Source organism: Sander lucioperca, chromosome 15 (genome assembly GCF_008315115.2).
Source record: "Sander lucioperca isolate FBNREF2018 chromosome 15, SLUC_FBN_1.2, whole genome shotgun sequence".
Taxonomy (NCBI): domain Eukaryota; kingdom Metazoa; phylum Chordata; class Actinopteri; order Perciformes; family Percidae; genus Sander; species Sander lucioperca.
The window spans coordinates 31009132-31025640 of NC_050187.1; the positions used below are offsets into that span (position 1 = coordinate 31009132).

Sequence of the window (16509 nt, forward strand, 5' to 3'; positions counted from 1 at the left end):
TAGCGTGGCACGCCCTCATACTCTGCTTCTGACTGGCTAGTAGTCTTACTGCGCATGTGCGATTCCCAACAAAGATGGAACAGAAGTGAGATGTCTCACTCTGTAGCTAAAACAGAGAGCTCAACACACAGGGTGAAAAGAGGAGCTGCAGCAATGTGCAGTACAATAAAAATATGGTGTTTTTTGAAAATTAAACCACATAAACCTATTCTGGTACAACCTCTAAATACAATTATGAACCTGAAAATGAGTATAATATGAGCACTTTAATGAATAATTACAAAACTAAAAAAGGCAACGTGGCGATCGCTTGAGCCTGAGCTTTGCTGAGGCATTTAATCCACTCACCTGTGTGTTTCACTGGAAAAGTCAACTGTGAAATCCTGATCCTCTGTCTGTCACTCACCGCTCGTCTCTGTCTTTAGATGCCATGTGAATACCTGTCACTGGACGCAATGGAGAAGTGGATTGTTTGTAAGTATCGTAGAAAGTGTTTGTGTCAGGTCTCATTCATTTAAAATGGCTCCTTTCATTCAATGTTTATTTTGGCTTCTAAGTTGTACTAAATCGTACATTCCTGGCTGTTCTCCCTCTAGTCGGTTTCATCCTGTGTCACGCGGTGCTGAACAGCGACGCAGCAGCGCTGTCTTTGTGGAAGCTGGCTCTGCAGAGCTCCACCTGCCTCTGTCTGTTCAGAGACGAAGTCTTCCACATCCACAAGGCTGCAGAGGATCTGTTTGTGAACATCAGAGGGTAAGAGAATCTACATGCCGGGATACACATGGGCGGACGATTTTTATGTGTTAAAGGTCCAGTGTGTAACGTGTTTAGTTGTTCATTCTCAAAATCTGTGTTGCCCGTTCACAAACTTGTCCTTTTTCATGAATATTTACCACCACCATCAATTCCAAGTATTCATATTGGCTTGAAATTTTACATTTGCGTTTGCATGAACTGGGGTAGACGCTCCATATTCATGCGCCATCTTGAAATACGTTAGCAGTAAGGGACATACAGGACATACTGCTCCGCCTTTCGCGTTTTCGCTGTCACATGATAAACTCACAGGTGCTGCTAATGCTGCTAATGGGTATCGTAGCTTCCCGGCCCCGGCAAGTTTGAAGAAGGAAACATGGAGGACCACACATATTCAAAATCCAAATTTCAGGAACAGGAGTCTTCTTCTTCGCCCAGAAAAAAAAAAGATATATTGAAAAGAGCAAGAGACCGGCAGCATCAGAAAAAAGCGTGAAGGCTATCGTAGCTGTAATACGTACTTTGAACTGCGTGGTGTGAGAGAGTTGATTGCGATATATGATCTCAATGCTAGATGGGAGAAATTCCTACACATTGGACCTTTTAAAGCCATTTCTTATACACAACAATTTCAGTTTTCTGTAGGTTTCAACTTCTGAAATGTTAAGTTTTGCTGATTTTATCAGTTTCATATCTTTGTCAGTTAAATATCTTTGATTTTTGTTCTGTTGGCTGGATATAACGAGAGCCTTACATTTTCAAATAGCAGATAACCAAAAGCTCAGTACATTTTTGCTCTTTTAACAACTCCCCTGCTGTGTTTCCCAGCTACAACAAACGCATCAATGACATCAGAGAGTGCAAGGAACAGGCCCTGTCTCATGCGTAAGTACATTATGTTATTATTAATCCCTTCTTCGCATCCCAAATGGGATTTTCATCCAGTCATTTTTTTTTGTTCCACACAAAAAGTATATCACCTTTTATAATTGATTTCACTCCCCACAGTCTCTGTTTCATTGATTTATATCCCTGTTCTTTCTCCTGCTTCCCATCATTTCAGTTCTGCTTACAGAGCTCTACTGCGGCTTCTCTCTCTCTCTCTCTCTCTCTCTCTCTCTCTCTCTCTCTCTCTCTCTCTCTCTCTCTCTCTCTCCCCCTCTCCCTCTCTCTCTCTCCCTCTCTCTCCCTCTCTCTCCCTCTCTCTCTCTCTCTCTCTCTCCCTCTCTCTCTCTCTCTCTCTCAGAATCCCAAACAGAAGCATCACCTTCTGCCTCGCTTTATCCCTCATTTAGTCCCCCCCCCTGTTTTGTCCTCCTCTATGCCATCTCTGCTTTTATCCTCATTACTTATTCCGTCTTCCCCTTTCATCTTCATTCTCATTCTTCTGCTGTCACTTGTCGTCTGCTTACTTTCAGTCCTCTTCCAGGATTGTCCTGAAAGTGTCAAAATACAATTTAATCATGATGTGTGTGTGTGTGTGTGTGTGTGTGTGTGTGTGTGTTGATGCTCTGCTCTGACTTCCTCCGTCTGCTCTGTCTCTCTGCAGAGGCTCGATGCACAGAGAGAGACGCAAGTTTCTCCGATCAGCTCTGAAGGAGTTGGCCACTGTGTTAGCCGATCAGCCCGGACTACTAGGTCCCAAGGTAACACAAAATACCACCTGAAATGGTCAAAAAACACCTTAAATAACCCTAGATTCCGTTTTAGAGGAATTGGATGAGCAGCACTAAATGACCAACCTGGATAACTAATACCTAAGGTAGTATCACATAAAACAAAAATACCACCTTAAAAAGCTCCGTTAGTTAATTTACTGACTTAAATATAGCAAGCTCAAATAAAACCACTTAAGTCTTCCAGGTCATCTAGAAAGATGATTACAATGTCCTAATGTAATGTAGAAAACTGCCTAAAATACCACCTTAAGTAGCTTTTAGTTCCTTAGTTCAGTTCCCAAGGATCACTGATCACTTGGATAATATACTATAATAATGTGTAACACATTCATTTCATTTTCCTTCATTCAACCCGATAAGCCTTTTTGAGATTTACATTTATTTTTCAAGAGGGACCAGGCCAAAGGAACAGAATAAAAAACTGTTACAACAATAAATGCAAACAACATACAGTGGCACTCATAAGTTTATGAACCCATGCTGAAGTTGACTAAAAAGAGGAATAAAAAAAACATGTTTTGGAAATTGATCGTAATGCCTAAATTAAAAAAATGAGGAAAAATCCGACCTTTTAAGGATACCAATTTTCTTTGTGAATGAATAATGTATCGTAAATAAATAAATGTTCTTCCTTAAAATACGGGGAGCATAAGTAAGTACACCCCTATGTTAAATTCACATAGAGGAAGGCAGATTTTTATTTTTAAAGGCCAGTTATTTCATGGATCCAGGATACTATGCATCCTGATAAAGTTCCCTTGACCTTTGGAATTAAAATAGCCCCACATCATCACATGCCCTTCACCATACCTAGAGATTGGCAAGGTTTTATTTCAGTTAGCCTAATAGCTGGTTTGATTTGCATTGAGAGATGATTTTATGGAAAGCACCCCATACCAATCTCTAGGTATGGTGAAGGGGATGTGATGATGTGGGGCTATTTTAATTCCAAAGGCCAAGGGAACTTTATCAGGATGCATAGTATCCTGGATCCATGAAATAACTGGCCTTTAAAAATAAATTGGTGTCCTTAAAGGTTGGATTTTTTTTAATTAAGGCATTAAGATCAATTTCCAAAAGATGATTTTTTTTATTCCTCTTTTTAGTCAACTTTAGCATGGGTTCATAAACTTATGAGTGCCACTGTAAACCGATTAAGACTGTGGCACACTACAAATGAGTATACACAATATCCAGTTACATTCCACCTTAAAACATAAAGGTTTCAACTTAAATGTCTCTTTATTGTGACTCAGCTCTGTGGGAGTTAGATCCTTTGTGGAATATTGGAAACTAATGTAACATACAGTACCTTCTTAAAACACTACAATACCACCTTAAATAATGCTGGGTAAGCTTATCGGCACAGACAAATATTACCACCTTAAAAAGCCCTGCATGTTCCCCTGGCCAGATGGAGACCTTCATCAATGTAGCACAGATTATTTGCTAAGTTAGACTGACTGTAAACATTTAGCATATTTGGTTCAGAGTTTGCGAGAAAGCAGTTGCTGCCAACTGCTCTTGGTAATTTATCTTGGAATGGTTTTTTTTACATTTCCCTTGTGTGTCTCTCTGTACTTTGCATTCGTATTTCTCCATGTCTGCCTCTTTCGGTTCCACTAGGCGTTGTTTGTGTTCATGGCGTTGTCGTTTGCCCGGGACGAGATCATCTGGCTTCTTCGACACGCAGACAACATCCAGAAGAAAAGCACAGACGACTTCATAGACAAGTACACAAACATAGACACCTGTTCACACCTACAGTAACACAATCATTGTACTACTTGTTTTCTGTTTGGCTGATTGGGTTGCTTTAGTCTTAAATCTGATGTTTGTGTGTTTTACAGGCACATAGCAGAGTTGATCTTCTACATGGAGGAGCTCCGAGCTCACGTCAGGAAGTACGGTCCCGTGATGCAGCGGTACTACGTCCAGTACCTGTCTGGTTTTGATGCTGTGGTGCTGAATGAACTGGTGCAGGTATGAACACATTTGCACACTCTGAATGCACACACGGCTCTGAAAATGTACACACACATTTACTCTTACACCAAATCTAAACCCAGGACAGAACGCAGAATGTTTTCTACAATACAACTTTACTGCCCACCATGTTAAAATCTATATTACACATCCAAACATTAAAAACATATACAACTTTAGGAAAATTCTCATAGTTGCAAACTACAACAAAATACAGTTAATTGTAGCTTTCATGTCAAAATTGAAGTTTTGTAGACCTTACAGTTAAAACAGACTCAACAGCTATTGTCATTTTCTATCTTTTTCAGCGATGTGCAGAATGTGGTCTTATTTTCCATTGATGGTTGAAATCTACGTCGATAAAGCATCACATTTTGGCCCTCTGGCTTTTAGAAGACACATTTTTCCACACTTTCTAACCAGTTTTCTGTCCTATCTTCATCTGATAGAACCTGTCTGTGTGTCCAGAGGATGAGTCTATAATCATGTCTTCATTTGTCAACACTATGACCTCTCTCAGTGTCAAACAAGGTAAACCATTACTGCTTCAAAACTTAAAGGGGGAGGTGGGGGGGGTTGGGTTAACAGATCTCAAGGCAGGAACCGAAGTGTTAATGATAACTTTTGTGATTTGGAGGGACTTTTTGTGCTTCTGTGTTCCAGTGGAGGATGGTGAGGTGTTTGACTTCCGGGGCATGCGACTGGACTGGTTCAGACTGCAGGTGTGCTCACAAACCTAGTGCTTTTAATTCTTTAAAAACATTTATCCAAAGCTCTGTGATATGTCGTTCCAGGGAAATGTTGCTTTCAGGATGACTGAACACAGTCAGTACTTTCCACTTAAAGGTGCCCTGCCACACGTATTTCACATATTTACTTGTCTGAAGTTCTGCCATGGACTCTGTAACATTTTTTAATGGAAAAAATGCCTTGGTTACCTTGTTTCAAGCCATTCTAGCGTGGTATAGAAAGCCTGCAGGAAGACCTAGCTCGATTTGTGCCAGTTCTCATTAATATTCAACAAGCTAAGCTGCTTGACTCTGATTGGCTAACAGCTAGCCAATGAGAGCCTGGCTATCAGCATCCTTTACCCAGTGCGACTGGGCGAGCTCATGAATAGTAATGAGCTCAGGCAACACCACCTCAGACTGACCAGCTTTTGTAATTGTCCTGATTTCTCCGCTCATTTCTTTTCAGTGGCTAGAGCTGACAGAGGAGGCAGCAGTTCATTTTCACATTCACCACATAACACAAACACATATGGACCTAACATATTTAAAAAGAAATACAAGGAAAAATGGTTTTGTGTGGCAGGGCACTTTTTAAATGAATATTTTTGTGTTTTGTGGAATGGGGTGTAAATGGAAAGAACAGCACTGCTGATCAATGCAAACATGCATACCTCAATAATAAGCCAACTTGTTTCCCCCTCTCTGTAGGCCTACACCAGTGTCTCTAAAGCCAGTCTTGGTATAGCCGATCACAAGGAGCTCGGTAAAATGATGAACACCATCATCTTCCACACAAAGATGGTGGACTCTCTGGTGGAGATGCTGGTGGAGACGTCAGATCTGTCCATTTTCTGGTAAGACACACACATACACATATATACGTACACACACACACGAGAAATTTAAATATATTTGACTTGTGTGAGGTATGTGTTTATCCCTCATTTCGTGTGTGTGTGTGTGTGTGTGTGTGTGTGTGTGTGTAGCTTCTACAGCCGTGCGTTTGAAAAGATGTTCCAGCAGTGCCTGGAGCTTCCCTCCCAGAGCCGACACTCCATCTGCTTCCCTCTGCTCTGCACACACTTCATGTCCTGTACACATGAGCTTTGTCCTGAGGAGGTAAATACACACACACAAACACATATGTATGTATGTATATAAATAGATAGTCTTACACTCACATTCATCCAGATGAGAAGATGAGTTCAATATTTGCTGTTAAATTATATATAATGTTTATAACAATAATGACTTTGCTGGTGTGTTTTTACTTTTCTGCCTCCACAGCGTCACCACATAGGGGATCGAAGCCTGTCGTTGTGTAACATGTTTCTGGATGAGATGGCCAAACAGGCCCGAAACCTAATCACTGACATCTGCACTGAACAATGTACACTCAGCGACCAGGTAGGAAAACACACACACACACACACACACACACACACACACACACACACAAAGGCAACCAATTTAAAGGAATAGTTTGAAATTTTGGGGAATACACTTATTACCTTTATTGCTGAGAGTTAGATTAGAAGATCTCTGTACATGGATATCTGTACAGCGTGTATAAGGCTGCAGCTGGTTAGCTTAGCTTAGTATAAAGACTGGAAAAGGGAGGTAACAGCCTGAAATCGTCCCATGTTTCAGAAATCAACCTTACAGCCTCTCTAAAGTCCATTCTTTAACATGTTATACCTCGTTTGTTTAATCCGTACAAAGATTTTTTTTTTTTTTTTAAACGACGGTTTTGTGCAGGCATTACATGTGCTGATTTTTGAGAGATAATCCAAAAGTGATGTCTGTTTGGTCAATAGCAAGTCACATTTGGAAGCTGGTGCTATATAAATGTAGAAACAAACATGAAAGGCGTTAACAGCTTCTTCATTTTTTTTTTTTTTTTACAACAGAACCAATGCCCTGATTAAGTCCTAAAAGTTTTCTTATGCTAACAAACTTTCTAATATCACAAGATGTGGTAGAGCAGTGAGAAACAACTGGCCATGTGCATAATATATTACATGCTGTCACGTTAACGTTGGGAGTCCTTTGTTGATGCACGTCGTTAAAAGCTTCTTAAGTTGATCTCTATCAGTGCTTGTTTCACTTTTCAAAAGCTTTTCAAAAGCTACTGTTCTAAGGACGTCAGCCAGGCTGTGAATAATCAGCCTCTCTCCATCTGTCTTTCCTTTCCTCAATCTCTTGATTTATCCCTTTCTCTCTTTCTCTTTGCTGTCCCCACCGTCTGTCTACTCTTCTCCTACTTTTTCCAGCTGCTTCCTAAGCACTGCGCGAAAACCATCAGTCAGGCCGTGAACAAGAAGAGCAAGAAGGCGACGGGGAAGAAGGGCGAGCCGGAGAGAGAGAAACCAGGGGTGGAGAGCATGAGGAAGAACAGACTACTGGTCACCAAGTTAGTTGAATACGCAGACTCAGTTTCCCTTCCCCTCTTTCTCTTTTTATCTCCTTCCCTTTCTGTTCTTTGTGTCTCTTCATGCTTTTGTTAAAGGTCCAGTGTGTAACGTGTTTAGTTGTTCATTCTCAAAATCTGTGTTGCCCGTTCACAAACTTGTCCTTTTTCATGAATATTTACCACCACCATCAATTCCAAGTATTCCTATTGGCTTGAAATTTTACATTTGCATTCGCATCAACTGAGGTAGACGCTCCATATTCATGCGCCATCTTGAAATACGTTAGCAGTAAGGGACATACAGGACATACTGCTCCGCCTTTCGCGTTTTCGCTGTCACATGATAAACTCACAGGTGCTGCTAATGCTGCTAATGGGTATCGTAGCTTCCCGGCCCCGGCAAGTTTGAAGAAGGAAACATGGAGGACCACACATATTCAAAATCCAAATTTCAGGAACAGGAGTCTTCTTCTTCGCCCAGAAAAAAAAAAAGTATATTGAAAAGAGCAAGAGACCGGCAGCATCAGAAAAAAGCGTGAAGGCTATCGTAGCTGTAATACGTACTTTGAACTGCGTGGTGTGAGAGAGTTGATTGCGATATATGATCTCAATGCTAGATGGGAGAAATTCCCACACATTGGAACTTTAATGACGAATTGCTATTGACTGTCGTCATGTATTAATAAGAGATGAATAGCCTTGTTTTCTATTGTTGGTTTGACTGAATTCACTTAACGCAATTAAACATCCATCTTTGTTCATGCAGTCGTAGTGATAGCACTGGTATATAGCTGTTTATCCTCGTATTAGGGCTGCACGATATGAAGGAAATATGCGATAACATTAAATATCACAGTAATGATATTGTTTGCAATAAACTTATCAAAGTGTACTCAGTTCTGCATTTCTGCTGCTTTGAATTCTGCTAAAAGACAACACATTGCTTGTTGAATTTAAAACAAATGAAAGGAAATGATTTCCAAGTTCTTTTATTGAACCAATTCAACATTGAATTGAACACAAAAGGCAGCACTAATATTTCTCTTCTGATATTTTCTGTCAACTAACACAAAAACTCTTTGAGTTTCTGTCGCGTTATGTACGCAGCCTTTCACGATATGGTTATTGAGCGATTAAAAAACGATATATATCAGCAGCTCTACCTCTATTTCCCAATATGTGTCACTGGTTTCTTTTGAACTAGTGGAGGTTTTTACATTGCCACTTGCATATACTGCCTCCATTTGTGGTATTTTTGTTATGTTGTACTTTATTTTCAGTTTGCTTGCATATACTGCCTCCATTTGTGGTATTTTTGTTATGTTGTACTGTTTGTCTCTACTGTATTCCGTTGCTGTAAACACACAGATTATTAAAAGTTTCATCATATCTTATTGTCTTATTATCTCATTTTGACCTTGTTGTTTACTCCCCAGTCTGGATAAACTCCACACAGCGTTATCTGAACTCTGCTTCTCCATCAACTACGTTCCCAACCTGGCGGTCTGGGAGCACACGTTCACACCGAGAGAGTACCTCACCTCGCACCTGGAGATCCGATTTACCAAGTAAGCATAAACACACGCAGATCAATAAAGCTCTTTTTTTTTTTTCTCTTTTTTTTAATTGATTTTGACAGGAAATGTTACTATAAACATAAGGGCTTATTTTTTACATTTTCACCCCCACCCCAAGTCCCCCACAGAGTTTGCAAGTATAACAGCAGAAATGATTTGTACACTTATGAAATTAGATGAATATGTAGGCCGCACATATGTACATATTTATGCAGGTACATACAGAAGAAAGAAGAAGAATTGAAATGTAAAAAATAGTAAATAAATAAAAGATAAATCCCTCTCTTTTCATTAAAGCACAGCAGCATTGGTACACCAACAAGGGATGTGAATCTGTGGCACTATAGATTAATTGAAATTATTAACCTTATACTTAGGAGGAATCAATGCAATTATAATCAATTCAGATAGATGACACACAGGTTGCCGAGCACTTCCATTTACCTTTTGTAAGGAAATGAAAAGAAATACAAGACATTCAGCCTTCAATGAATATAAAAAGCATACATTTCTAGATCATCATAATTAAAGACAACCATCATTTAGCCGTGCAAAAGTCAGTAGGTGCTTTATGTTTATTTTTTTATTTTTTCACTTGTTCAATTTGTTTTTTTTGTACAGCACATTGATCAGCTTAAGCTGTTTAAATGTGCTCTAGAACTTTACTTACTTACTTTAAACATCTTTTAAAAGCAGATGAATTGAGCGTGTTGGATATAAGTGACTGGAAAGGAAATAAGACATAAGTGTGTCACTGGGCATTCAAACTAGGGCTGCACAATATATCGTTTTTTTTATCAATATCAACTGGCGCAATAAACACATTATGCCTTTTATATTCAATTCAATGTTCAATTTGTTCGATTAAAGAATGTTGGAAATGATTTCCTTTCATTTGTTTTAAAATTCTACAAGCAATTTGTTGTATTTGAGCAGAATACTGAAAGCAGCAGAACTGAGTACACTTTAATATCTGTTTATTTTTTTTGCAAGTTATATCGTCATCGTAATATTCAACAATGATCGATATCTTATATGTTCCTCATATCGTGCAGCCCTAACTCAAATACAATTTATTCTCTGCAGGTTGTTGGTACTGGAGCTTGTGAGGTTTTAAATGTGCTTTTACTAAATTGACTTCCATCTTTTATATATATATATATATATATATATATATATATATATATATATATATATATATATATATATATACAAACAAACAAACAAATAATTTTTTCAAAACCCCGACTGTCTTAACTCCCTCTGTCTCTAGGTCTATAGTGGGGATGACTATGTACAACCAGGCTACTCAGGAGATAGCCAAGCCCAGCGAGCTGCTGACCAGCGTCCGGGCCTACATGACGGTGCTTCAGTCCATAGAGAACTACGTCACCATCGACATCACGCGGGTCTTTAACAACGTCCTGCTGCAGCAGACGCAGCACCTGGACAGCCATGGGGAACCCACCATCACCAGTCTCTACACAAACTGGTACGTTGGCTCGAGCCCTGTGTAGAGCTGTAACACTTCCAAATGTTGCGGTACAATTTTAAAGGTTAAATTTTGACCTCTATTTAACCAGGTAGGCCGATTAAGAACAAATTCTCATTTGCAACGGCGACCTGACCAAGATAAAAGCATACACGTGCTGAACAACATAAAGATACACATTAAATAGGCGAAATATAAACATACAAAATACAATAAAGAATCTACCAGAAGATACAGATCTAAAATAGATCAGTAAACAGTTAGTGCTATGTAATGTCTAAGTAGTATGGCAGTCAAAAACAATACAATAGTCCAGGTAAAAATACTATATACTATAATACTATTATACCATAGTGTAGTACAGAGTCTGTGTACAATTTGTGCGGATGGAATAGTGCAAAGAGCATTAAACAAACATGACAAAATTGCAGGGGCGAATGTGCCACTATGAAATGGAGCATAAGCGACAATAAACTGACAGTGTGCAATACTGCATGAATGGTGGAAGAGAGTTAACACGAGCAGTGATTGGACAAGAGCTCAGACAGCAGTACTTTAAAGTGCTCATATTATGCTCATTTTGTACTGCACATTGCTGCAGCTCCTCTTTTTGTGTTGAGCTCTCTGTTTTAGCTACAGAGTGAGACCTCTCACTTCTGTTCCATCTTTGTTGGGAGTTGCACTTGCGCAGTAGCTAGGTAAGGACTACTAGCCAGTCAGAAGCAGAGTATGAGGGCGTGCCACGCTAGCAGCTAGGCGAGCATCATAACGTGTGTTAGAAAGTGACGCACGTTTGTCTCTGAAGTAAAGGCTGGACTACAATAGAGCTGTTTGGAGCAGTTTGTGAACAGTGTTTTCTGTTGGAGATGGTAAGTCCCTTTGGGGTGGACTTTGGGCTTTTTCACTTTTTAAACCTATAACATGCACAAAAAAGATAGATAACACAATAAAGGAAAGGGAAAATGCCAAAAAGCACAATATTAACACTTTAAAGGCAGTGAGTGGGATAAGTGTTTCCAGTTTTTAAGGTTTTTTGTAATTCATTCCAGTCGTTGGCAGCTGAAAACTGTCGCAGAAATAATTATTAGTAATATAATTGTCTCTTTCAGTCAATTTCAAATAATTATTGATATATTTGTTACTTTTTCAAACAAAATAAAAGTTTTGAATGAATCCCAGGATACATCTGTTGGTTCTATCACTGTTATGTGACCCAGATAATGTAACGTTTTCCCACTGAGGCATTTAATGAAGCGGCCAAAAATAGTCATCACTATTAGTAAAACTACAGGGCAAAATAGTCATCACTGCTTCTTTACTTGCGTTTTTTTTAAAATGTATTCCCCCTGGTCATTTTTGGTTGTATGTATAGGGACAACTAACAATTAAAATATTGGTAAAAATGCATAGTCCTCTGAAAAAAAGGCTCAACAGTTTGACCAATAGTCACTTAGATAATTACAATTTGACATATCTAAACAAAATCAATATTTCCCATCAAAAGTCATAGCCCTTAAGACCTAATGTCAGCAATTAATTGTGGTTAAACAAAGACACCATGATTATGTTAAAATATTGTGATTAGACAGTTATGTAATTATTGTTACAGGCCTAGCCCTGTGTGTTTGAGAATAAGCAGCAACAGTATCTTTTATAAACATTATGATCGGAATGATGAAATATCACAGTGAAGAGGAATGGATAAAGTAAGTGCCCTTTCATAAAAATATACATGGAATTATGCATTGTGTTTGTACAGGCTGCACCAGTATACAATTTATAATCTGATGCTCAAACAATAATTCTGTGGAGTCTGTGTCTACAGATGCCAGTTGTTAGAAACTATATTCATCACAACTAATAAAACAAATTCCTCTCATTTTTAGTGCTCTACAGAAGGAGATCGTTTTTTTATTTGACAGCACGAACAACTAACTACCAGACTTTGACTATTTGGGCACAGAAACTTTAGAATTGTGTTTTTGCATTTGCCGTTAAAGTTCATGACCATTTGTTTTTTGGACATTGTTTTCTGTGTGATTTGGGAGGGAAGGTTCAGGAGAATAAGTTACAGGGCTTACACCTTTCAGTATCACCATATTTAAAAACAAACAAACAGGCTCCCTGGGGCGCCTGGATAGCTCACCTGGTAGAGCGTGCGCCCCATGTACAAAGGCTCAGTCCTGTCGCAGCGGCTGCGGGTTCGACTCCGACCTGCGGCCCTTTGCTGCATGTCATTTCCCCTCTCTCTCTCCCCTTTTACGCTTCTTCAGCTGTCCTATATAATAAAAGCCTAAAAAATACCCCCCCAAAAAAAGGCTCTCTATGGTCCCATACATATGGCGATTTATTTTCAGTTTGTCTCTACTGTATTCTGTTGCTGTAAACACATAGATTATAAAAAAGTTTCATCATATCTTGTTGTCTTAATATCTCATTTATTATCTCATTTTGAGCTTGTTGTTTACTCCCCCCGGAGCCTCATTCGAAGGCTGTTTGCACCGATGTGCTTTCATTATTCCGAGCTCTCCCATCTCCTTAACGACATTCGATAGAAAACTTTTTCTGGGACCATAGAGAGCCTGGGGAGGTGAGTACTTTATGCTATTGATATTGGTTTTGGATGAACTATTCCTTTAAGCAGCCATGTACTGAGATTAGTGTTCTGGTGATGGGATTTTGCTGTTAGCACAGAAAGCCGGGGTCGTAAAATTCAGAAAAGGTGACGTTGCTAATATGGACTCCCTAATCAACGGGAGGTCTAAGACGTGTAACGGATACTGAGAAAGGATTTTGTGCGTGCAGGTATCTGGAGACGTTGCTCCGTCAGGTCAGCAACGGACACATCGCCTACTTCCCCGCCATGAAGGCCTTCGTCAACCTGCCCACAGAAAACGAACTGACTTTCAACGCTGAGGAATACTCCGACATCTCTGGTACAAACCTGCACACAAACTGTCCTGTGTCCACTTAATAATGCTGGTGACAGTTTTTTGGTTTGTCTGCTGTTATTGACACATTTTGAATTCTCTGCTAAACAAAAAAAATCTGTCATTGTGTTTTTAGTCTCTTTTTGTTTAAATTATTTGTGTGTTTTCACAGAGATGCGTTCGCTGTCTGAGCTGTTGGGGCCGTATGGTATGAAGTTCCTCAGTGAGAGTCTGATGTGGCACATTTCATCACAGGTCGCTGAGCTGAAGGTGTATACATATATATATATATATATATATCACAGACATATATACAAAATAAAACTAGACACAGGAATTGCTTTCTAGACTTTGGTGATGGTAAAAATTAGGAATTTTGTGTTAGGGTTAAATGCAGATAACTGCTGAGCTATTCATCAATATGTTCGCCATTGATGAGCTACAGTGCAATGCAATTAGAGCGCGTTATAACTGAATAAATAATCAACAAATGAGAGCTCTAAAATGATGAATAACGGCCTAAACACTAAGCTGAAAACCTACAGAAAAAAAAGAATAGAACAGAAAAGGATAATCCTACTGGTATAAATGTGAAGTCGTGAATATATTTTTTAATTCAGTGCTAACTGTTTCGTGTTTATCTCCATCTAGAAACTGGTGGTAGAAAACATGGAGGTGTTGACCCAGATGAGAACCAGCTTTGACAAACCAGAGCACATGGCGGCCCTCTTCAAGAAACTCACCTGTAAAAACACACACACACACGCGCTCGCAGTACATTTTCACACGACTGCTATGTTATGATATACTCCTAACTTGATGCCAAATATCTTTTGAATGCCTGGTACGGAGATCTTGTGTGTTTGACAGCTAGTGTTAACTCGGCTGGCGAGCTGCTGTGCTGACTTGTTTCATGTCTGTGTAAAGCCTTCCAGCATTGATTTGAGAAACCATGTCTGTATTTTCTTGTATTGTTAAAGCAACACTATGTAACCTGCGAGCAAAAAGCAAGAAAACAGCAAAGAAATGGCCAAAACTGCACAGCGCCCCTTTAACACTTGTTGTAAACTCGTAATAATAGTGGCTAAGACGATACGGATGCAAGAAGAAAGCCAAACACAAGAAAACTTAATTTGCTTGCAAATGATAGCAGCAAATGATATTTTCCTCAACTGGGGAACTACTGAATTACTATTGATTAGTGGGATGTATACGTTTGTGTACTGATTTACTAACCAATTTGTCATTGATGCTTAATTTACACGTTTTCTTTCTGTTTTTGTGCGTTTGTAGCTGTGGACAGTGTGTTGAAGAGAATGACCATCATTGGTGTCATCTTGTCCTTCCGCTCCCTGGCTCAGGAGGCTCTGAGAGATGTAAGAGACACACACACGCACACACACACACACGCACGCACGCACACACACACACACACATATTATTCTGCCAATCAGAAAATAAAATTTGTTCTAATTTTTTAACCTTTAGTTCGGACTGACTTCTTACAAATGAACCAAGAGGAATACACATGAAGTCATACAGACTGACAGTTAACTCATTGATTGGGCAGTTTTGGTGATGTCATCCTGCATCATCAGTGCATCATCAGGACCCACGAGGGGAAATCAAATTCTGATGACTGTCAGCAGGTCATGCAGCACTTTAATGCTTCTAATGTGTATTTATTATGTTCTCTGGTGTCACAAAGAACTCATGAAGAAATAACTGTTTCTAAGCATGATCAGTTTATTAGACTGCAACTCAACCAAATGTTACGAATAATGAATAACGGCTAGACGCAGGGCGAAAAAGAGGCGTTTTGTGCGGGAATATTCTGGGAGGTATTACTGTGTGATCGCTATGTCAGAGACTTTTTAATGGACTAAATGAGCCGCCAAAGTACACAGTGGTATAGAAGTACAGCAGATAGTTTTAACTGCTTTTGACCGTCTGGTTGATCAACAAAAACTGCTATACAATAAAAAATGCTTATACATATTTGATTTTAAGATCGCATCTGCAACAATTCCCGATCAGTTGATGGATATTTTAGTAGTTTAGCTGTTGTAATAATACTAAAATCACCTATCTACTATTAAAATATACTGTTAGGTCAGTTTGCTTTCCCACCACACCAGAAGTGACTGTCCACTTAGACCCCTTTCCCACCCAAATTGGCGTGTATGTGCGTGTTTTTTTTTAAAACACGGGAGAACCCACTAAAAATAGGAGATAGACTCTCTCTCTCACACACAAACACACACACACACACACAGAGAGTAAAGATTAGAAAACAGCATGGAGGCCAGTGAAAATGTTACGATGGTTACTACTTTTTTTATATCCTTTGCCTATTTCTATTTCTGTCTTCTAAACTCGGTGCTGACTAATTTGGAGCGATGTCTGAGCGCTGCTTGCACAGAGACGGACGGACAAGACAATTAGCGTGTCCATGCAGGCGTCATGGTTCCAACAGTGCTGATCGGAGCTGGAGCCGATAGATAGCCGTGACTACTGCAGAGTCATTTTGTCCTGGGAAGGAATGCTGATTGTAACCTTTCCCACTGAAGACAAAAGCCAGACGTTAGTAGGTGTTAGTGGGTTTTTGATCGGTGGGAAAGGGGTACTAGAAAGCAGAAAAAGACCCTCCTTTTCAAAAGGTCTTTTTTTGGTTTGCCCCAGCTGTCAATCGAGACAGCTTTCACATCAGCCCAAACAGACCACACTAGGGTTGGTTTTAACTGAACCAAGCATATTTTTTGCATACTTTTTGCATCACTTTCTTACCGGACTGTCTCTGTCTCGCTCTCTCCAGGTGTTATCCTGTCATATTCCTTTCCTGGTCAGTTCAGTGGAGGATTTCAAGGACCACATTCCCAGAGAGACGGACATGAAGGTGAAACACACTTCCTGACACCTAAAAATAAAATAACCTCTTAACCTGA

At 39.5% G+C, this 16509-nt stretch overlaps 1 protein-coding gene across 6 annotated transcripts in view; it reads left to right on the forward strand.

Moving 5' to 3' along the window:
* Positions 1-16509, forward strand: part of nckap1 (NCK-associated protein 1) — a 50518-nt gene that overhangs the window by 20502 nt on the left and 13507 nt on the right. For all 6 annotated transcript variants that reach the window (XM_035992073.1, XM_035992074.1, XM_031315903.2 and 3 more), the window contains 19 exons: positions 426-474; positions 597-753; positions 1585-1641; positions 2306-2402; positions 4062-4168; positions 4286-4418; positions 4871-4952; positions 5085-5143; positions 5861-6006; positions 6139-6271; positions 6440-6559; positions 7426-7565; positions 9002-9133; positions 10416-10634; positions 13440-13570; positions 13737-13834; positions 14216-14309; positions 14858-14940; positions 16380-16460. In XM_035992073.1, the coding sequence (XP_035847966.1) occupies positions 426-474; positions 597-753; positions 1585-1641; positions 2306-2402; positions 4062-4168; positions 4286-4418; positions 4871-4952; positions 5085-5143; positions 5861-6006; positions 6139-6271; positions 6440-6559; positions 7426-7565; positions 9002-9133; positions 10416-10634; positions 13440-13570; positions 13737-13834; positions 14216-14309; positions 14858-14940; positions 16380-16460 (2118 nt within the window). The remainder of the gene's footprint in view (positions 1-425; positions 475-596; positions 754-1584; positions 1642-2305; positions 2403-4061; positions 4169-4285; positions 4419-4870; positions 4953-5084; positions 5144-5860; positions 6007-6138; positions 6272-6439; positions 6560-7425; positions 7566-9001; positions 9134-10415; positions 10635-13439; positions 13571-13736; positions 13835-14215; positions 14310-14857; positions 14941-16379; positions 16461-16509) is intronic.